At 44.3% G+C, this 24,197-nt stretch overlaps 1 protein-coding gene across 1 annotated transcript in view; it reads right to left on the bottom strand.

The window, feature by feature from the left end:
* Positions 1–24,197, bottom strand: part of CORO1C (coronin, actin binding protein, 1C) — a 62,257-nt gene that overhangs the window by 15,118 nt on the left and 22,942 nt on the right. The window contains exon 3 of the mRNA XM_004690960.2: positions 6,581–6,703. Within this exon, the coding sequence (XP_004691017.1) occupies positions 6,581–6,703 (123 nt within the window). The remainder of the gene's footprint in view (positions 1–6,580; positions 6,704–24,197) is intronic.

The following is a 24,197-nucleotide window of genomic DNA, read 5'->3' as shown; positions in this document are numbered from 1 at the left end:
GTGGGCGCTGCTCTGCGACCCTCCTCTCCCCGCGGCGATCTGCTCTCTCAAACCCCATTAACAGGCGATAGGTTTTAAGATTTTAAGGATGCTGACGCAGCTTCCTCTGCGGACCCCAGCAGCACCTCAGCGTGACAGGGACAGTAAGTCCCCTCCCCTCACACAATCCTGTCTTTTTTGAACGCTGCCATGTGGTTCCTGAAATTTTCTATTTGGAAAACACATTACTATGGCAATGTTTTGTTTTGAAAGGAAGGGGAAAAAGGCAATCAGTCCCAAGGTTTTCCAGATGAGAGTGAATCAGTGAAAACCCATCGTGGTTCTGGGGAAGAAAACAACTTGACGTACATGCTAGAATGACCGCATTGCGGCCTCCTGTGTGTGAACTTCTGGAATGTGGAAAACGGACAGCTCCAGAAGAGTTCCAATGATGAAAAAGTGAGGAACATTAAGAAGTGTGGGTTTCTTTCAAGCAGTAGCTTTACAATCCATTCATCTGATGGTTTCACTTCTCAAACAGCGAGAGCTAATGACCCAGCATTTCCAGGCCCCGCTTCTCTCTCCAATAGCCCACCATGAACTGGCTATCACGTTAGGCACTAGAGTTACAGCCACAAAAGGGCCCAAGCCCCCTGCCCTGGGAGGTTTTATTTTTAAAGTGCTGGAGGAAATCAATTCCAAAGGGAAAATGAAGGGAAGAGATGATCTTAAAAGACAGTAAGAGGCATGAAAGCCCTGAGCAGCTGCAGAAAAGCCTGCTCCTTACAGAGGCTTTCTCCACCCTGGGGGGAGAAGGGCAGCCAGGTCCATTCCAAAGAGCCATGACATGTGTGAGTGACAGCACACTGAGGAAACCAAGAATCTGCACGGGATGCTGACTGCTAAGGACACAGTGGCCACCAGCAAGGGCCCAGGTGCGACCTGTGCAGATGAAAACAAGGAGGCCCGCAGAAGACTCGGGCGCCTGAGGCGCACATGCTCTTCACCCACCACAAGACCTTCTGATTTTTATTTCAAGGTAGCAAAAACTTAGGAGGAGTACAGTTTCCTGGAAGAGAATTTATATTAACTGTTATTTGCTGGTATGAAAAACTGCTTCAAAAAATAGTAAAGGTAAACTATGCCAGTGTAATTCACTGTGCAGCTGCTGGTGAGAGCCAGCTCTGAGAGAGGCACGTGCCGGAGAGCCGGCACCCCCGCTCCTAAGAGTGCAGCCCCCTAAGAGTGCAGCCCGAGTGACCTCACTGTCATGGGGCGACGCTCACACGTTCACTAGTCAGTGCCGAGCGCCTGGATCCCAGGAGCATTATAAACACAGAAGGCAGCTTTAAATGAATGTAACCATTCCGCAGCTCCTCTGGTAAACTGCTTCCCAGGAGTTCTGCCCTGATGGCTGTGAAGGCGCTCGACCCGCTCTGAATCTCCCTGGCTCATGATAGTTACATCTTCCTTGATCCTCCCAACCGGGTTTTGGTTTTAACAGGTACGGCAGCTCAGACTGAGGCCACGAGAGTGACGGGGCTGTGCTCAGCCCTCCCACAGACCCGTCTGCCCTCCAACTCGGCCACGCTACGGACCAGCCCCAGTCCGCGGGCTACCACCAACACGGCGGAGCGAGGACTACTGGGAGCGTCCCTGTTTCGGGATTTGTTTTGTGTTTTGCTTTAGGGAAGGAAGTAATGGGAGTAGGATGAAATGGTGGTGTTTAAAGCCATTCAATCCACTGTACAGTGTTTTGTTTTCATTTTAAAGATTCATTTATTCATACAGAACTGGGGGTACAGGCCAGAGGTGCGCGGGCGGTGAAAGGATTCACCAGATACAGCGCAGGGAGCAGAACAGGCAGATGGACGAAGTACACTGCTGAGGGGAGCAGCGGGCAGGCCAGGAGAGGTCTGCCGCGCCATGTGGTTACCTCCCAGGCAGGTGGGAATCGAACTCATGCAGAAGTGGCTTTAGCTTCTCGGTGCTGTGCTTTAACCTGCTGCGCCACCAGGGAGGGCCTGTACAGTGTTCTTTTACATTCAGGAAAGCAGTGTGGAAAGTGAGGAATGAAGAAACAGGTGGGGTAAGAGAAATCAAATATTTCTTAAAACATCTGTCAACTGTTTGGAGGTTCCTCAAACTGCTAAACATGGAGCTTCCCTACGACCCAGCAATCCCACTCCTAGTTACCTACCCCAAATTCCCTCCATAAAGATATAGAACAAGCAGGTAACAAAGTAAAGACCCTGGGAGAATATTCACACAAAACTAGGTGACCACCCCCAAAAGCAAGTCGGTGAGGAAAACAACCAGCACACAGCCCGGGGAAGCAGCACCCTTCGGGCCCAGGGGAGCAGCCCAGGAGAGCCGCAGGCGCGTGGGCAAGACTGGCGGCAGCAGGGCAGTCGGGGCTGCGCAACCCAGGCCCAGCACTCCAGGCCCCAACCACGGACGCTTCCTTTACACCCCGCAATGAGGACCCACCGTGAGGAGAAATTCAAGGGGCTGGAATCAAATCTGAGCAGGGTAGAAATGAGAGGGACAAAGGAATGAAAAGGGCCGGGAACTCCCAGGCAGCAAGCCAGCGTGTCTCTGAAGCCGGCCTGGAAATGACAGAACGGGGAGCTCAGGGATGTTAGAGCAACTGAACCACGCCAGCTTCTAAACGCCCCAGGGAATCTGAAATCACAGAAAAGTAACAAGACATGAAAACCACTCCCAGGCAAAAGACAAAAAAGTCCTTAACAAACAAGTATTAAAAACAGATGCTCACAAAAGATAAAAATTACTACATTTCTAAACAAGATAAAAGATCAAGAAAACAGGCCCTCCCTGGTGGCGCAGCGGGTTAAAGCACAGCACTAAGAAGCTAAAGCCACTTCCGCATGAGTTCGATCCCCGCCTGCCCCGGAGGTGACCACATGGCGTGGCAGACCTCTCCTGACCCTCCCACTGCTCCCTTCAGCAGTGCACTTCGTCGATCTGACTGTTCTGCTCCCCACTCTGTCTCTGGTGAAGTCTTTCACCACCCCTGAGTCTCTGGCCTGTACCCCAGTTTTGTATGCACAAATAAATAAATCTTAAAAAAAAAAAAAAAAAAAGATCAAGAAAACAGTACAAGACAGACAACATTATAAATCAGAATTTGAAAAGCTCAAAAGATAGCAGATGTAAAAATAATTAGGATTAAAAGAAAATTACCTTAGAGATGAAGAGTAACCAAGAAAGAACCCAAGATCAAATAAACGTGACAAATAATGCTCCCCACGCCCCAGATAAAAAGCAGAAAACTTTCAGTCTAAAATGAACTAAAAAAAAAATCTGGACAGAATCTTACAAAGACTAAAGACAGGTAAAGAGGATAAAGTGTATGGGTACAGGATTTCTTAAGGGAGAATACCAGGCAAGGACACAGAATACTGAAAATTTAATTCAAGGCAATTTTGCTTGGGAAAAAACCAAAACAAATTGAGGCTTAAAACTACATATTGGAAGAACATGCCATGGACCTCGACTAGCATCTCAAATGATAGCACTCTAGCAAAATTACTATACTTCGGGGAAGAAGCCTCACAAACATCCCAGCAAAAGGAGCATCTGATCTGTACTGGAAAAGAAAATTAAACTTATCCTCTGATTTTGACAGCAACAGTTGATGCTGGAAAGATATATTTAGATAGTCAAATATGAAACCATGAGCCAAGGATTTTATCCCAGAAAACTTTGCCTTAAGAATAAGGGTCACACACAGCTATAATTGGTATAATTGACAAACTCGGGTCACAGAGATTACAGAATACTGTTCCCAAGAGCAATCTACATTAGGTGTTTCAGATGATTCAAGTGACTAGAGACAGCGAAAGGGCTGACAGAGAACTCACGGCGGCCACTCACAGACTAGGACAGGAGAGGCTGTTAAGTGGGCACGTGACCTTGCGAGAGAGCACGTCATTTTAAAGTAGAGGGTAAATAACATAGGCTTAGATGGATCTTTAACTTTTTTCAAGTCGTCATAATTCATGTTCACAGTATTTTTATTCTGAAATTATTGTAAATATACTATACTAAAGCAAATGAGATAAATCAGAATATCCCATTTTATCTTCAGTCCTTGAAACCAGGAAGAAGTAGAAGAAAGGGAACAGATGTTAATATTAAATAGGTTTAAACTCTATTTTGAACTCGAAATATCAAGATGAAGTCTTAATATTATGAAGGCATTTTATCTTTAAATATATATGCATATATTTATTTGCAAATTCTTTGAAAAACATGTTCTATTGAAAGAGCACATCATGAATGTAGCTACCAACTCCAAATGATAACATTCTAGTAAAATAACGTTGCTTAGGGGAAGAAGCCTTATGAACATCCAAGTAAAAGGATCAATGAACATTCCCAGCAGAAGTTCTATTTCAAAATAATATCAGTTTCTGAGAGAAATGACTGATCTGAGGTGGAGGTCGAGGCTGTACAGATGACCCTGGCACACCTCATCATACCAAGATAGCCAGGAAACCCCAGGACCATGTCAGGGCGGCTCCAGAACCTTAAGAGGTTCTCACTAAGGCAGAATAATCCGAGTTTTGAGACAGGACCTGGATCAAAACCCCTGAAATACGTTCAAATCCACCCATAGTGAAATAAAAGTGAGAGGGGTGCCTCACTGGTCACCTTTTCAGGCAGGCAGAGAATCAGCACTACCTTGAAAGTTGGACAAATGAAAGGGAAGAACTGAGCGTTACCCTGCTTGCTCTAACTCTGGGTTAGCCTCTAGCGAACAAGTGAGTGCATCATATACATTTTTACCAGCTAAATACTGAAAACCACAGAATTTAGTATCACCATTTTGTGATACCCAATGAATTTTTGAATAAAGATACTGAACATTAATAGCTACAAAAGTAAAAAGAGTTAAGTTGGCCTGATACCACGTGCCTTGAACAGAAGAACCAAGGGTAACTTTCATCTTGCCAAAGGGAGGGACCCAAATCTGGGGGCCCGTCAAGATCCAGTTGCCAATTCGCAGGGAATTCAGAGAAGAGAGGAGCACACTGGACTGCACCACAGAGTGACCAGTAACGTCCAGACTGCCAAAAGATACAGGTGAAGGATCAGGCTTCAACAGATACACTGTCAGGGGCAAGAAAAGGATGCAAGAGGAACCTAGGGCTTAAGAAGAAAACTTAGCAGGGGGTCAGATAAAGTCAACCAGAAACACAGGTGTGGATTCTGACTGCAGAACTGAGGTTTCCAGGGCGGGGTGTGGGGGCACAGGAGGAGGACAGAGCATGGTTACGCGCTATGGTGGACATGGTGTGGTGACAGACAGCTGAAGAGATGGGGAGGGATCCGAGGTCCTAAAACTATGTAATGTTACAAGCCAGTGTTACTGCATTAAAAAATAAAAGGCTTAAAAAACATAAACATTTTAAAATTGATATTCACTCAGCTAGAATATCCAAAGATCCACACAAAACTGTGAAGAAAGGCAATGCTATACTAAAAAAGTGGGGGCAGTGATTAACTCTGGAGGGAGGGAGAGGACAGGACAGGTACATGATGGAGTCTGAGGGCCAGGAAAGTTCCATTTCTTGACCAGGCTGTTACAGTTCACTTTGTACTAAATCACTCAACTCCTTAATTTATATTTTCAGGTAACTGTTTAGTGTGCTTTATAATACAAAAAAAAAATTTTTTTTAATGTTAATGCTGGAAACAAAGATCAAACCTGCATTTTCAAAAAAGGTTAAAATGGAGTTGGCATCACTCTAACTAATGTTCCTTTTCCTTAAAAAAGTGTCTGCCACCATTAAAACGATCAATTTAGCAAGGCACATTAAATGGAACAATTCCTTTTAACAGCAGCATATTTCTTTAATATGCGTTGGCTGCCAAAATGATGAGATCACAGGAGTCAGCCTCAGCCAAAAGTCCAGGAGGAAAAATGGGTAAATGTTTAAGTGACATATTTCAGGAATTAATTTGTTTATGTAAAATAATTTTAATTAATCAAGCCTTCCAAACAATGTTTCTCAGTTCAATTCAGTCCACGAAAAAATAAAAAGGGAAATAGAAGCAGGGTAACTCCCCAAGCCGCCCGCTGTGGTGCCAGACGGCTGCCAACTGCACCCGGGACCCTCCCACTTCTGGGGCACCCCGTCTGTGCTGGCCCCTCAGCATCTCAAAGTAGTCCGGGCTATGTCTGAAAGCGGATCTAAATAAATGATTCCATTTTAAGACTAAGAAGAATGTGCAGCTTTTATATCAGAAAGTCACCCTAAGCCTGGTTTCCTGCACAGCTTGTTTTTGGAATCTAAACAAAGCAATGTAAAGAACTTAACTTCAAAAATCTTCAAGTTGTGCATGTCCCTGCATGTTAGGGGCTGTCTGAACTGGGGTCCACTAGACAGAACACACCTTCTGATACAAGCCTGGAGATAAGCACTTGCAAACGCTGGCTACTATCACTTATCGGTCTCACATTCCATTTTATCTGCACAACCTTTGGCAACTGCTGTGTTTTCTGCTTTCGGGCCTGTCCACACACACTCGGAAAAGCACCAGGCTGGTGCAAGCCACCCCAGGAGCTTACCATAACCGTGCAGTCCTCCGAGCCACTGGCAATGACCTGGTCGTTGTGTGGACACCAGTCTATATCCAGCACTGGTCCTGTGTGGCCACATACTGTGGGGTAGGATTTGTCGATTCGGCCGGTCTGAAAGAGAGAACAGGCCTATTATTTAACATAAATGCCATAATTGGTGTTTTCTCAGGCCCATGTCTCCTTTAGTCCACCAAATCCCTCAGGCATTCGCATGTGATGGCACTCATATTGGTCAATGTCAACTCTAAGAACCGTCACCTTTCATTTCTAGAAAGACCTACTATTAAGCTCCATCAAATTAAAGGATCCAGATTTATAGAACCATTGAATTAATAGATATAATAAAAGAGAATACAAAAAGCTTTTCCCCCAAATACAATTCTACAATTATATTTTACAGATGGTATGTTACAAGTGTTTTACTGTCAAAAAAATTTCCTAAGACAGTGTTGTATGATATCTCAGTAAAAAATAATTCAATATAAAAAATTGGTATTATTCAATATGTGAAAATATAACTTAGAATACATTAATATCCTTGAATATATAAAATAACACTTCTGGAAACAAGTGATATTGTGAACAAACAAAGTTAAAGCAATACAAAAGATAAGTTTTAGCTACTGCTTAACAGCTAAAGGTTATACCACATTTTAGTATCTTGGTGTCTCCATTGCCCTCTACAAAAATCTCGACAGACCATCTGATCAGCACCCACTTAGATGTCATCCATTATTCAATTCCATACCTCATTAGTAGTGATAAGCAACCTTCAAATTTGCTCATGCTATACATCAGACTCCAACAAGCCAATCTGACTTATCAGAATAATTTTTTTAAAGGTTTATTTATTTATTCATACAGAACTGGGGTACAGGCCAGAGATGCGGAGGGTGAAAGGATTCACCAGGGACAGACTGGGGAGCAGAACAGGCAGATGGACTGAAGTACACTGCTGAGGGGAGCAGTGGGCTGGTCAGGAGAGGTCTGCAGCGCCATGTGGATCACCTCCGGGGCAGGCCGGAATCGAACTCATGCAGAAGTGGCTTAAGCTTCTTAGTGCAGTGCTTTAACCCGCTGCACCACCAGGGAGGGCCCATTATCAGAATAATTGAGTCAAACAAGACTTCACTGCTATTGTCCAAATGCACAAAAGCTATTTCTATTTCCTCTTTGAAACAGGCTCGAGCCAGCCAGTAAGGTTCTGTAGGCTCCAAAAGCAGGAGAACAAAAAGGCCCCACCACTCCACGACCCAAAGCCCATGTGTTTTCGCTATTGCTCTCCTGTGAAGGCTAGTTGTCACACGAGGTTGTTTCTGGGAAACTTCTCAAGGACAACAAATTCTATGATATTTCCACTTTGAGTCAACTGTGGGAATCTCCAGAGAAGCAGCATGCTAACATACCAAGATCACAGGCCTCAGAGTCACACAGATATGGGCTCAAATTGCTTAGACAGCACGTGACCACCTCACCAAGTCATGTGATCTCTCTAAGCTTCAACTCATCATCTATAATGTGATACTGCTCTCCCAGGTATAATATGAAGATTAAATAGAACATTTTTTGGCAAATCATAATTTAGTATTATCATTACAGGTCTATACACATAAACAATTTAATTATAGTACCTGGAATGCAGTGAATACTCAATAAAAAACTCATTTATTATTCTTCTAGCATATAATAATTTACTTCATCAGTAAGAACTAACAAATATATGTTATTTGTGAACCTTTACAAACTAGACACTGCTGAGTGGAGATAAGAGGTGGACTGGGTAGCCCTGCGCTGGCTGCGGAAGCAATGCATTTCAGCTGTCAGCTACGATGCAGCCTGAGACATGTTGCACCAGGACAGGCACGGGAGTGGCAGGAAAACATAAGGGCATTCGACCAGGTTTCTGGGGCTCACTTCTTTGGAAGTGATTTTTGCTGAGAAAGGTTACCTCTAAGCTGAGATATGAAGATAGATAGTCCTTTCTGAAGAAACAAAGCCTGAGGTTTTTCTGGTGTTCCTTTTCCCCCTTGCAAAATGAATTAAAGCCAGTTAAGATCTCCTCACTTCTATTACTAGAAAAGGAATTCATAAAAAAATATGCCAATAAAACCCAGTATCATAGAGGACCCGGGTGTTGTAACAAAGAGCCGCATATGCTATGTATAGGCAGTGAAGCACAAACGGAGGAGATCCAGACTGGGCAGGAGCTACAGGAGCTCGGAAGCCCCTGCCAAATTACTGCATCTTTCCACCTTAGCTTCTCAGCTATACACTGAGAACAGTAGAGTGCATTTTTTTAAAGAGCATATGGAAATTGACTGAGTCAATCAAGGTAAAGTATCAGTACTTGGTAATGGCCTAGCACTTGAAATGCTCAGTAAGTGCTACTGAAAATCTAATAACTTCTAAAATCCACTCTACTACATCCTGATTGTCTTTCCGTTAAAAAGAAACTGCCACTAAGCATCTACGCTAGGTGACTTCACCAAGTTCTCTTACTTCATCCTTATAATAATCAGGTGAGTACTCTAATCTTGGAGCTACTAACCTGGATATTGTGCAATTGCTCAGCTTCTGATGGTGGACCCATTTTATAATATTATTGTAGTATTATACAGTATATTGTTATAAAATTATATATTAATGTACATGCTATACTGTATGATATTACTACCAAAACTATAGCTATGCTGTTTTCAATATATATTTCACAATTTGAAATCCTCTAAAACAGGGAGGCCATGGGAAGGTCTGACACATATTTAAATAAACTATCTAGAAGGAGAAAATAAAGAGACTGGAAGAGAAACAAAAACTGAGAAGATAACAGCTAAGAATGTCCTCGGTTCAATTAAAGTCATAAATCTTAAATTTAAGAGGCACAGTATAAGAAAAGGTAAATCCACATCTATTAACATCCTGATGTAATTTAGAGCACCTAGAAAAGAGCAAACGTCTCAAAAGCAACCAGGGAGAAGTGGCAAGTTATCCAAAGAGAGAATAATTTGACTGGCTGTGGGCAGGCTCCTCAAAAGCAACCACAGAAACAAAGACTTAAGAGGAATTATTTCATAATGTTAAGAAAAACCACCACCCTTGAATTCTATACCCTGCTAAACTATCTTTCAAAAGCGAGGTCCAAAAATAAACAAAAGATACCTTAAACAAAAAAGAGAATTTATAGACTTTATAAAGAATTTAATGACCTATTTCAGATAAAGAAAGTGAACTAGAAAAAATAACTGTGATAACAAAACAACAGTGAACCAAAAAAGAACTGTAAATGTGGTAATTTATGTAAGCTATATAAAATGGTGAGAATAATGACTAACTGGAGCACAGATAAAACAAAGCAGAACAAAATTACTAGACAACTATAAAACATAAGAGATAAAATCGGTGTTCAAAGGTTTCAGGGTCCTTCTCTAGAGAAAGGCAGAAAGATAGAAGTGACTTTAGACTAAGTCATATGAGTATATTAAAATAAGAGTAAAAACACTAAAAGGAAATAAATAAAAAGTTTTAACTTTTGAAAGTATGTGGAGTGAGGTGGGAGGTAGTAAGAATTACAGAGAAAAACTAACTCATTCAACCCCACAGAAAGAAGAAATGTACATATATACACACACACATGCATGTGCGCACACACATATGTAGAGGTTGCTGTACTAGAACAATATACTTTAAAGATTAATGAAGTTAAGCTTGCAAAAAAATTAACATCACTATATAACATTTAACACCTGATGAGGTGTACATTCAAGGTACATTCAAGGTACACCTCATCAGGCAGCTATAGCCACTGTGAATTTTATTCACCTAACTACATAGGTGCAACATAATGCAACCATTGACAAAGCTATATGAAGAGACAATTACAGTCATTATCTTTTTTTTTTTTAAAGATTTACTTATTTATGCATATAGAACTGGGGTACAGGCCAGAGGTGCCGGGGTGGTGAGAGGATTCACCAGAGACAGAGTAGGGAGCAGAACAGGCAGATCAGTGAACGACACTGCTGAGTCCCCTAGCAGTGAGACAGGAGAGGTCTGCCACACTATGCAGGTCAGCCCCTTGGCCGGGGACTGAACTCATACTGAGGTGGCAGCGGCCAGCTTCAGAGTGCTGTGCCCACTTGACCACAAGAAGGAACCTATAGCCAATCTTATGAGATTTTGACATCAATCAAGCAGACAAATGAATTGGATAGACAACAAAGGTAACAAATTTGAGCTAATGTATATACTTAACATTGTAGCCAACACTTTGAAATACACATTATTTTCAAGTACACATTAAACATTTATTTTTCAATGATCACTTAGGAGACCGTGAAGCAAATATCAAATACCAAGGAATGAATACCTATACAGCATGTTTCAATTATGATGTGATACAATCAAAAATAGAAAAATAGAAACCAAAAAATATCTAGTGCATTTAAAAATATTTAATTTATTGAATAACACTGGAAATAACAATGGCCAGTACAATAAAGTAAAAAAGAAACAAATACATGATGAAATACCTATCTAGGATATAGCTAAAATGGTGAAATTTTTATAGGCTCAAATACATATAAAAAATAATGATGTAGGGATTTAATTTTCATGTATAATTATTCCTTATGCTATGAATTAAACAGAGTATATCCAAAGAACATATAAGTATAAGAGAAACTAATGAGAAAAATAATAAACAAGTAACAAAACTGAACAGATAAGGAAAAGAGAGAAGGCACACATACCAAGATTTTTTTAAAAGGACATAACTATAAATATGGTGTGAGTTTATATAATATTTAATATGTATGTATTATCTATGAGTATGAATAATAATACTAAGAATACTATTTGATAATTTGAAGGCTCAGATGAAATACATAATCTCCTAGAAAAAATATAACATCAAAACGTTTTCAATAAATTCAAAATCTTAATAAGCCCAAAAAAGAATCAGTTGCTTCACTCAGAGATTATCCACAATCAATGACTTAACTACTCCAGATCACTATACCCACAGGGTTTTTTACAGGTTAAGACCTCTCAATCATTCAAGGAAGAAAGCATCAAACAAAGCTTCCCAGAGGCACACTGCAGTAACTTGCTGTGGACGGAATTGCCACCTTGATGCAAAGGACAGTGTAAGAAAAATTTGCGTCTGTGACTTATGACTGTTGATGCATACTCTCCTCAAAAAGAAAGAAAAAGTAAACCTATTTCAGCAGTATGGGTCACTGTCAAAAAAAACTAAGCTCGAAGTGAAGACACGTTTCTTCACAAAGTGAAAAGGCGGTATTTACACCACAGGCAGTGGGCAAAGCGGGTGAGGAGAGGGGACAGACTCGGACAGCTCAACAGACACAGGAAGAGGCGCAATCATCTCACTGGTGACCAGAGAACTGCAAATTACACAGGTACAGTTTTAACTTATGGTATAAAAACTAGAAGTCTAAATAAATAAATGGAATATAGGAAGAAATCCGAAAAGAGGGAAAAGAGGAGTTCAGAAAAGTGCCCACCGCGGACTACCCAATTTCCTCTCAGAGAAGAGTAGACGCAAAGGTGAAGATGCCCGCCCGCCAGCATCCCAGGCCTGCTGAAGATGAACGCTCCCGTGTTTTGCACAAGATGGAAATTAATCACAGTACTGTTGGGAATACTGTTAAAAAAAAAAACAAAAAAACAAAAAAACAAAAAAAAACAGACGTTTACTGCCCTTTACTGGGAATAAATATCACTTACATAGAAGTTTAACACACCAAACTACTAGCCTGTATTACAGATACAAATGTAATAAGTACAAAAATATGATCTATACTAGCTTTGAGAAAATAATTACTGCTGACAGAGAAAAGAAGAGGGAATGGTATTTTAGCTACATCTGCTATGCCTTACTGTTTTTTTTTTTTAAAAACAGATTATGAAACAAACATGGCAAAATATTAACATCTGTTTAATCTTGTGGTACATGAGAGTCCTAGGTTTGATTTGTTTTTTTTTTTTAATCTAATAAGTTTAAGCAACATGTAAGGTTACTAACCTTACATTTTAAAAGTCTTTACCCCCAAGGGGAAGTGTTTCTATCTGAATTATTTTATTTATAGTCTCCCCAGCAAACTTCATCTGGCGTTCTTTATGATGCAGTACAGTCACTGAACTCTCTGAATTTCCCAGGACACCAAAGAATATTTTTTTCCAATCTAGCCTAAGAAGAGTGTTTTCTCAGACATAAAGCAATTCTGAGGGGAGCTTGGCAATATTAATACTAGTTGTTCTGAATTACATACTGCGAAGCTTTCTGAATGGTTTTCTCCTTAGGTTACAATTAAGCAACCCCTGCTAGAAGTTAATTGCTATTCATCAGTATTCTTCTGTCAAGTAAGAACTCTGACAATAGCTATGGGCAGTTCTGCCATTCTCAAGGGGCCCCCAAGGTCCACAGCATGGAGGCACCACAACACAACACTTCCTTGGGAACCAGACCGCCACTCAAAGGTGACTGTCACCTTCCCTTGCTCGCTGTCAAAAACAGAAAGTAACAGCAGCACACACTGCTGCAGCCCTGACGTTACATACCAGAAACTGCACATCTTTTTATCGTCATTCTCACAATCACTTTTATGATACAGCAACTTTATTATCCACATTTTCTAAATAAACTGAGGTCCAGGAAAATACAAGAAGCATCACTGACAAGTTATACTAGATTTTCATAGGGAAAAAAAATTCTACTACATCTTTGAGTCTGTAGGAATAGCACAGAAGTGATGTTGAAATTACTGGCAGCTGGTCATGAGACATACAGAGTTAATAAAAAAAATTCTTGCGAACAGCTGCTTCCCTTGGTTGTGACATCATCACAAATCCTCACAACAAAGCAAAACAGAGGGAGCAGCAGCGTACTGCAGTCCAACAGAGAGGGGCCAGCTAAGTGTCTGGCAGTGACAAAGGAACAAACAGAAGACAGTGGGCGGGAAAACTGAATTTAAATACACAGAGGGTCTGGCCAGGAGGGTGCTCACAACACAGTCAGCTCAGCCGTCTAGCTTTCAAGGGCCCCTACGCGATGTCTTCTTACCCATCACAAAATCAAATCAGAGGAAAAGCACAAAGCCATATTTCACCCAGAGTATCCACCACTGAAAGGTGGGGGCGGCGCATTACAAACGACCGAGAATTCAAATTCACGGAGACTAAAGCGAGCCTTCACCAGGACCTTTGTGACGAAGGCGACACAGCATTTCTGAAAGACGGCGCTAGGACCTAAGGGGAACGAATTTCTCAGTCATACGCAAGACACAGACTCATTTATCATCTAGTGAATAAGCCACGGAGTCAACAGCTGGACTGCTGGGCTGTGAAGGGGCCCGGACAGCGCCACGGAGCCCGCTGAGCGCACGGGGTACCTGGCGTCTGCGCAGCAGGTGCCGGCGGTAATGAGGCGGAGGGCGCGTCACCAACTTCTAATGCCAGCTCTTAGACATCTTTTTTGACTAAACAGTGATGTGAGAACACCCATCCATTTTCCAAGACTTAACGTACAGAATAACTTCATCTGTTTACAACTGAGGTCACCGTTCCACTAAGGAAGCACCTGCTCACTCTCACTCGCATCGTGGGAACGTCAGCACTTCTCTAGCATGGAACTGGAAGTTTGGCTGAGGGAAATTAGTCATTTTATTGATTACCTACTAGTCCCGGTCACATGTCATGAACAGCTTTCTACTATTCCTCTAGCAAAACTCCAAGTGGTGGGAATTACCAGCAAGTCAATGCAAGTGACAAAGTGGCCAGCACCAAGGTGCCCAGAGGCGCCGTGTGGGATGGGGGAAGGGGTCCGGGCACTGGCTCGCAGGCATCATTATCGGAAACATCTAACAGCTCGCCAGAGGCCAAGCAACAGGAACCACGGGGAGAGCACGGCCTCTGGAGAGCGCATGCAGCTGCCTGAGCTGAGGTGGCTGCTGAGATTGCTCCAGTCAGCCACCCTCCAGGACACCAGCCCTCTCTCTCTCAGCTTTAGGTTTGGGGAAAGTCCTCAAAAACTTCAGAGCAGCCAAAAATGTTCAGTTAAGTGCCGAAGACTGATGCCGCCACCAAGCCCACAGAGTGAGGCGGCCCTTCACTCCAGCAGGAGGCTGAGGGAGAGAATCGAAACATCAGTGAGCACAGAACTTTGTATAATTGCTTCTAAAAAGGAACGTTCATAATTTCAAATAACTTTAGAGAAGCACTTCGCCTAAACTAAACTCAGTGCACGCTCACGAAACGGCACGTGTAGTTGTAAGGATATTTCTCAACAGTTTCAACGGACACCACTGCTGCCACACCCAGCAGAGCAGCTTGCTTATTTCGCTCATCTCATTCTGGAAAGGGTCTGTACTCGGGAGGTGCATTCGCCCTGCATGCAGAGGCAGTAAACAGAATGCAAAAAAAAAAAAAAAAAAACACCTCTAAATACATAAATACATACAGATACAGACTATTCCCCACAGGTGTTTCTACAAAGGAGTTCCACTCAAATATACTTTTTTTTTATTACAAAAGTTTATTTTTACATCATTTTGTACATTTTTTTTCCATCTCAATTGTAATCCCCACGGGTTTCCCATCACCAAGTCACCCTCGAATATACTTTTAAGGAACTGATGTTGTTGTAGATGTACCTGGAGACATTTTCACCTCCCAAACCTACAAAATTCATCCTGAGATCCTGCAATATGACCACCGTGTTATGGAAAATCTTGCAGCATGACTGTTTCCTGTGTAGGAGGGGCCCTTCACAGACGCTCACTACTCCGGGCAGCGCTGCAGGCCCACGAGGGGCTGCCCTGTCTTCACCGCCTGTCTGCTCCTCCCCACACGCCCGTGTCCACAAAGTGAAATACCAGTTTATTATTAAAAGCAAATACTCCCCTTTACGGTGCTCAAGATGGCCCACATGTATATTCTTTCTAGTTCACATTCTGGAATTTGCTCTTCGAGCCGAAGCTCGTCCTGGACGAAGCTCGTCCTGGACGCGGAGTTCTGACTGCCCCTGCACGGTCCCCCATCAGGTGCGGAATGACAGCCCGGGGCAGGGTTCCAGCCTCTAACCTGCAGCCGTCGCATTTCACCGCCCTCTTCGCAGCTACTACTAGACTCTGTACTTATTATCCAGACAGGTGACCTCCTCTCAGATGAAAGAGCCTACACAGCCCTCATCCCATCCTCACTCACAGAACAAGGTGTGGAGAAAGCCTTTCCTGCTCCCTCCACATTGTATTTGCATCTATTTTCATTTAAGAAAGAAAGCAATGAAGCTCACTTTCTCCAAAGTGCAGTATGTTCATTATACTGTCCATATTTTTTTTACAAGTACCATAATAACTCTCAGCAAGAATGGTCACGTTAAAACTCGTGCTTGGAAGCAAAGGAAGCGTTTTCGACGCGGGTATAAGGGCTCTATTCACACTGAGCCGAGTTCAAAGGCGTCCAAAAGGCTGAAGTGGGTTTTCCTCTTCTGGGTTCCTCGGCTTCTTCCTGTGCTATTTATGGCGATGTATGCTCGGCCGCTCCACAGCGGGGCGCTGTTGTGACTGCAGCCCGCCCGGGGAGCGGGCACAGACGGGGACACCGGCTCTCGGGCAGCCAGGGACTGAGACAGCGTGTCCCTTGTCGTGTCCCTTGTCGGCAGGATGGTCACCGAGAGAGACTCGCGGCCCAGGGCTGAGATATTCTGAGGTGGTTTTACTTTAAGGGAACCAGAAACACCAACCTGGGGTGAGAGGCACCCTGGAACAAGCAGCCAGATTGGATTACCTGCGTCGCTGCAGTAAGCGAGCTGACAGCTGCCGGCGAGAGGCAGCATAGCTCTGCAACGGCCTCACCTGCCGGGGCGGCGAGCACCAAGAGTAACAGACTCTCCGGGCACCGGTGCAGACGCCGCCCGCGCTAGGCGTTCTGGTATCACTGGTCCTCGTTAAAATCTGGGTTCAGTACCAAATCGACGCTTCTAAACCCCAGTAAAAACCCAGGGACAGTTACTGTAAAATACTGAATGCTTTGTTACCAGAAAATAGAAAGTGAGGTAACATTTCTCTATTGAACTAAATGCCTAACTATGCAATAGCAACCAGAGAAACCGTATTTCCAAACTTTCTGACTAAACAAAAATTTAAAAAGTGAAAACCTCATCACTGCAGGCCAGTAAGTTCATGTGATACTCCTGGTCTCAGAACAAAGAGTGGGCACCCAAAATGAGGGAGAACCCAGCCAAAATAACATTTAGCTTGATAGCAAAAACTGGAAACCAAAAGAACTATAAATAAATGTGAGTGCAAATCAAGGAAATTAAAACAAAGCCTTCAATATCGAGTCAGAAAGGAGAGTCGCTGGCCGCCCGGCCCTGGTACACGGGAGGCTTCTCCCAGGGGCCCTCTGAGAATGAGTCAGAGCCACCCCTTCCAGGCCAGCTAACTGGCTGCCGCAGGACTCGGTAAAAAGCCCATCCTCCTTGAAGGGGGAGTGAAAGACAAAACGACAACCTTTCTGCAGGTAAATGCCTTGGGCTGCGGGGTCCTCAGAGCCCACCTCACCTCTCGCAGAGGTAGTGAACAAGGAGAAATGGGGTAGGTCCAACTCGGCAGCATATCATCTACCCAGGACGGGCTCAGCCAGAAAAGAAACCCAAGTCACCATTCCTCCGCGCACGCCAACTCGTGCTCCACCCCTACCCCACCCAGCTCAGCCTTCCTGGGCTCAGCTCGGGCCCCCACCCCTGGCACACAGGCGGTCCCCTGGGCAGGAGCAGAGAAGGCACGGCAGGCTGCTAGGGCCAGGCTGCAGCAACTGCATCCAGCAGCCTTTTTGCCACTTTCCACGTGGGCGGTCACGTTGACACACAGAGGGCCTGCAAGCACCTACCTGTGTGCTCAGTAAGACTCATGCTCCAGGAAGCCAGGAAAGAGTTAAACGTGCTTTACACTTGACTCAGTGGCTTCCCTTCACCACACACTCCCAGATCCCACCATTCTCTGGGCTGTGCAGCCAATCAAAGCAAAGGAAGGAAATGATCCTGGCCGGCTGACAGCCCCAGAGCTCTGATGGCCATATATGGTAAAAACCACTGTCAGAGCCCTGTCAGGCCTTAGGCCGGCTGCTGTGGACATATCAGTGAACTGCAGCAGCAGGAGAAGCTGGCCAAGGAAACGCACAAAGGACAGGCTGCCTGCTCATCTCCAGGGAGGGGGGTGGGAGCGATCATCTGCCAGGGCACACTCTGAGTCACAGCCACTGTAATCAAAAATAGCCCCAGGGTACATTGTGAGGCTCCTTCTGCCAGGACTTTGTGCTCCATTGTTAATTGGGGGTGAGCAGGGTATCCCCCTCCCATCCCCCAGCAAAACTGAGGAAACACAGTCATTGGGAGAAAATGAAAAGGCCTTTCTGTGGCACTTCATGTGGTAATGAGGCCGTGCAGTGCTCGTGTGGCTGGCAGCTCGTGACACAATTTGGAAGTCATTGTTCTGCACCTGGTGCCCTCCCTCTTCACCCCCACCCCCATCCTGCCTCCCGTCTTTCATGGCCCATACAATTGACATTAAAGGTGCCGGGCATGGACAGACAGCATCTATGCAAGGAAGCAGGGAGCAGCATGCAGGGACCCACGGGACACTGGCACAGATGAGGCCCCGCCCCTAACATCCAAGCCATCCTGTGCGAAACGTCCACGTCTGGACAAAGGGCCACTGGCACGGCTCTGCTTGTCCAGCACGGAGCAAGGGAGGAGATCGCCTGTCAGCAGTGTACAGCACGGGGGAGACGCAGCCAATGCAAATCCAGCAGGTGCTGGCCGTGACTGAGGGTCACGGAGAAAAGCCCCATCGGGAGACTGCCAGTCCTCTTGAACTGGTCGTGAAAGACGGCACTTCTCAGCATGGCGCTGGCACTTACAGGAAGCCCTCGGTGATGTGGACTGCTGCAATGCCGCCAGGCACAGTGCAGACCAGGCTTTGCAAGCCAGCAGACAATTCTCCAAGCTGACAGACTCAAAACCCTGACAAGCAAGTGTTTTTATTATTAAGCCTCTAATCCAGAGAAAGAATGCAAAGGACTAAGTGTTGTCAATTAGACCACAGTTCTAAAACTTACACATTCAGTGGGGGTGGGGGTATGTTAACCAAAAATACACATGCACAAATCAAATAAAGACCAGTGGACCTACATTCTAATCCACGAAAGACCTGACAGTGCCGCGCAATCACCCCTTCTGAGGCTCAATTTCTGCAAACGCAGGACAGACAGCAGTCTTGTGCACAAAAACTGAAACCCCATTTAGAAGTGGACTCTCCAAGCACAGTCTGATGTTATTTGGGCATCTTATTTTTGTGAATATGACATGAAGTCACTGCCTTTTCCAGAAGATGAGACAGAGAAAAGATCCAGTTATAGCAAGAACCCTACAATGTAGAATGCTACGTCTCCGTGTGACAATCAAGGAGTGTATCTGCACGATACACAATGGAAGTGAAGGGGCGGGAGGAAAGAGCGGAAACTGTGATTTTCTACCAAACAGCTATTCTTCAGCTCATGAGGGCCTCCACCAAGCAAAATCCACCTGCCCAGTAACAGAAGGGGTCTCAACTCCCTGCGGTGCGCAAATCGGAAGGAGCGCGAGGAGCACAGCGCCAGGAGCACAGCGCCCTCACTCACTGGGGCAGTGACCTGGAGGCTCCTCTTCCTTCTCACCCTGGCTCCTACAGCAGCAAGCGCTCAGCTGCAACAGCACATCTTTGGGGTGTCTTCATGACGCTGGAGCCTCCGCTGGGACTTCTCTCTCTCCACTGTGGTGTCAGGGCACTTTGGGCACACACATGCTCCCCACTGCAGAGGTTAAGGTCAACTGTTACCTGGGCTTTATAAGATGGAGAACCCAGAGAAGACCTGGCACAGAGCAGGCACCCAGATATCTAAAGAATGAGTATGCGAATCAAGAAACATGGTTTTAGATTTAATTAGCTGTTTATTATGCACTGGTATTATTACTGGTCATGCTTTTAAAAAATAAACTTTACACATCTTGCCATTTAACTTAAATTTCTCTTGCTACTATAAAGGATCCCTCAATTATTCATTTTAAAGATTTATTTCAGGATGTTGTACCTATATGAATTTGTATATTCACATAAATTTTTTAAGGAGAGTATTTAAACACACCAAAAGACATTTTAGATCTTTGCAAATTATTTATGAACTGTGTGACCTAAAATAATGGGTAAGTGACTTTACTGTAAGAATACATGTAGCAGGCATATTAGTTACCAATTGCTGCTTAACAAGCCACCCTGAAACAGTAAGTATATACACATGCACTGCTTAAAAAAAATAAACATGATTATCTTACAGTTTCTGAGTTCAAAAGCAACTTACATGCACTGTCCTCACCCCAGGCTCCCATGGGTCAAGGTGTTAGCAGTGCTATGAGCACCCACTTTTGGGATGGCTGGCTTACATGGCAGGTAAAGGGGCGCTCGTGTTATTAGTGGGGGAACCTACAGATGTCTCCACAGAGCTAGTTGAGTATCCTCATAAAAGGCAGTCTCAGAAGTCACATTCCATCAGTTCCAACAGGTGGGGACGAACCCCACAAAGCCAGGAATACAGGAATACACTGGAGACCTGGAAGCTGCATAGCACACGAGGTCAGATTTTGGTGGTCCTGTACCAAGAGTCCTGGCTAGCTAGTTTGGTTCCACCCAAGGCAAAGGGAAGAGGCCAGGAGCATATCACTCTTATCTGTTAAGTGGCCAAAGATAATCCCCATAATGTGACCTGCAGCTTGTGGTTCTACAATAACATACAGTAACCCAAAGGATGATTTCCTCTGTCTCAACAAAATCACAGGTAATACACACTGGAAACTGAACAGTAAGAAGAGACATTTAAAATACTAACTTAAATGAATTAGGATTTCTTTCTCAATAAATGACTGGAAAACACTCTAAAGTAGCCCTTGTCAACCCTGATTTTGTAAATGAGTTAAATCCTAATGCCATAAGGCGGCTACTGCACATAAAGAATTAATTTCTCTGCTAAGCATCTAAAAGAGATAGCTATATGCCATGATTTTCCATGGGGCTGAATTCTTTCACAGGACCCTATAGTTGAGAAAGTTGACTGAACTGAAAAGGTAGTTCACAGACATAAAACAAAAGCCCACTTATTTCCAACACAGTTCCTGTAAAAAATGGGAGATGCAACTGTGAAGAAAAAGGAACTATAACAGGGAAGCCCAGAGGGGAAGGGAAAGCAGATAGTGACCCCCAAGATTAACAGAGACCTGGCCACACCCACACCATTAGGGCTCAGAGCAGTGACTGCTCTCCAAGGCAATTACTGTCCGATCCCGCGGATCCCGCTGAAGCCCCTGAGGAGGAACAGCCAAGGGAGAAAGCCACAAAAGGAAAGGACCCTCCAGCTTGCACCCTCCATCAAGAGGATGTTAAGAGCTCAAGGGCATATGCTCTAGCCAACTCCCCACCCCTACTGTTTAATTTAGGGTGTATAGGCTCAGTGTGCACACTACCCACAACCCTTGTGGGTGTGGGTGTGAGCCACCACCATTCAAAACAAGAATGGGGAGCCTCAGCCCCACATCACGAGTGTGGCTAGTCCGCACAGAGAGGCTTATTCACGCCCACGTGGTAGCCGGCACAGGGGCAGAAACCAAGTGTAGTTGTGGGAAAGGAAAAAAAGAATCCCTGGAGCCAAAACCACAAAGCCAATTTCTGCTCAGCAAGACTGCTATTATTCATCCTCCAAGAGACCAAAGAGTAAGAAAATGTTCTAAGCCACACCTTGAAAAATCATGACAGAACAGCATGCCACAGCTTGATGGGAGCAGCACAAAGATCCTGAGTCACCCCACCTCGGGCTGAGCACTTCCCATACTCCTCTAGCAGTGAATTCTTAAAACCCCACTTTCTGTCATAAAACCTTCCTCACAAAAACCTCATAAACCATACACATTAAATATACACATTCATCCCGGACTTACCTCCTGCCATGTGTGTGCTTAATGTACTTGTCCCTACTCTCTTTCCACGTCCAATTCCAAGACTTGGAGACACAGACCGTGACTGACCCAGAAACTAACCACAAGTCTCACGAGGCTGCACTAATAAGCACTACTTACTGCGGACACCAGCTAGTTTGGAAGAGAAATTCATGGTAGGCCGTGTTTGTAAATGGCAGCCTCACATCTTAAGGCAATATTAATATCTACAAAGCCCCAAAACAAACCAAGACAAACCTGCTAGAAAGAAAAAGGGAGGGAGGACGAAGCACTACAGAAATCTCTAGTGTAGTTCTTTAAAAAGCAGCCTAATCTCCTACAGCTCATGCCTGAAATAGTCCCAGACTGCTCATAACACACGCCAAGGTCTAACACACACCTAGAGCATCACCTCCTGCAATCTGATTTCAAGCATCACTTTATATCACATCATATGTGGGAATGAGGCTTTTTTCTGCTTTTAAATAAAAGCAGAACATTATTATAAGCCTATTTCTATTTCAAAGTTGCCAAGACACTGAAGGCGTAGGAATTTCTTTTCCAGGGCACAGACTTGTATTGGGATTAATGGGTTCACCATGTACTCAGAATCCCTATCACATTTCTCTTTCAAGGCAGTCCTTAAGGGGAGACAAACACCTCAGTTCCTGCAGTATTCTGAGGGAGATTAGGAAACAGAACAAAACCTAGAAACAGGTGCTCCTGGACGGTACCCCCTCCGCCCCCCGCCGCCCCATTCCTACAGAGGAGGCACCTGCCAACAGTCAGAGAATGGCAAAGACTTCTAAGGAAAACATCATGTGTAAAAATGTAAAACTTATAATCTTTATCAAGTATTCTTGGTAATGCCAAAATTATGGGGTGGTTATCAAGGAGGCAGGCGATCCATGGGCAGATACCAATGCAGGCTTCCGGACCAGTGTCCAGCCTAGGTAGTAACTGGTCAAGGGGAGGGTCTCAGGAAAAGGAGGGCTGTCACCTGGAGGCCATGGGCTGTCGGCCCTGCCCCCACACCAGCGCCTTCCAAGAGCTGCTCAGGCACAGAACTGCAGAGGGGCCACAGGCCCCTTCTTTGCTGGGCTCAGCCTTGACTTTGGTGGAAAAGCAGCTGAGAGCAAAAACTTCCCAAAGTTCTGCACTGGTACTAAGGAAGGAAAAACTAGAGCAACAGTATTTCCTTTGCTGAATTTTGGGCACCAAACCAGTTGCATTAGAAATCACTTTAGGATTAAGATTCATAGAAGATGAGAGAGATTTCTAAGATATCTAATACTTTCAAAGCAGAAATTCACTTTAATATTCAGCCTCCGGAGCAAGGGGAGAGAGTGAACATAAATGTCCCATTAAGATCAGTGACTGAACTAGAACTGAACCCCCCGGACTCCCCAACTCCAAGACCCGAGGTTCTTTCCTCTACGCTACATGGACACATTTGACAACCCCACACAGTAAACGTCAGCCTGTCAGTTAAAAACGTCAACCACCCTGCATTTTGACCTTTTGTCCAATGGCTGTAACCTAGTTTATATGCCAAGTCACCTCCAAAACGAATTAGTATTTAAGGAGCAAAAGCGCACAGACAGATGCTCCCGGGAAGGAGACCCTGGGCTCCTCAAACACCAACACTTTATCCAAACATGATCACATTTCAAGCAACTTCCTTTGCCCTGATTCCTGCACCGCTGGGTAAAGAACAGAGTGCTAAAATCTATTATCTGTAGGCCGCTGAGTGCAAGTGAAAACCAAATCCTAAGACCCAGTCAGCTTGGGGTCTCCCTTAAATGGTATAATGAAACTCAACCGTTTCCCAGGGTTCGAACAGCGAAGATGGACTCCCACGGCCTTTTGTGGATGTGGAACTTGAAGAGAACTGTCTGAACTCAGAGATTAGCCATCCAACTGTTTATTTTGGGCTTCTTAATTGACTCGCTCCATTTCTTTGAAGGAAAAAAGGTCTTAAATTTATCCTTCAGTCTATAAAAAGAGCGAATAAAGACAATTCCAGAGCAGATCACAGTTCTCCAGCGGTGCCTGGTCTTGGCAGACAAGCTGCGGCATCTTGTCAGTCATAAAAACCCACCACTAGAAAGTCAATTTTCCGTAAGCTCTTTGCTCTTGGTAACATACTACAAAGTTGTGGAGAGCAAATGTAACAGGCATTAAATGCAAGCTCCCCTGCAAAATCAGGTAAATACAGCTACAGCAGTGTAATGTATTATTTGCGACTAGGAGCACTGTTCTCCACAGACATGAAACTACCCAAGGAAAAGCCTAAATTTCAACTTAAACATGATCAACAGCTTTATCAATAAAATGGCATGTTAGAAAACATTTATCAAATGATTTTCTCAAAGGCCTCCACTCCTATTGTACCGAGATGGTTCTATTGTGTAATATCACACAAATCTGGCCATACTGTAAAATTCAGATGTTAAATTAAAACAAGTTAGTCCTGGCCCTCCCTGGTGGCACAGCGGGTTAAAGCACAGCACTGAGAATCTAAAGCCGCTTCCGCATGAATTCGATTCCCGCCTGTCCCGGAGGTGA

The sequence above is a fragment of the Condylura cristata genome, unplaced genomic scaffold (genome assembly GCF_000260355.1).
Source record: "Condylura cristata isolate star-nosed mole 26May11 unplaced genomic scaffold, ConCri1.0 scaffold00029, whole genome shotgun sequence".
Classification (NCBI taxonomy): Eukaryota; Metazoa; Chordata; class Mammalia; order Eulipotyphla; family Talpidae; genus Condylura; species Condylura cristata.
The sequence above is the reverse complement of the archived record's forward strand: the minus strand, read 5'-3'. Positions and strand labels throughout refer to the sequence as shown.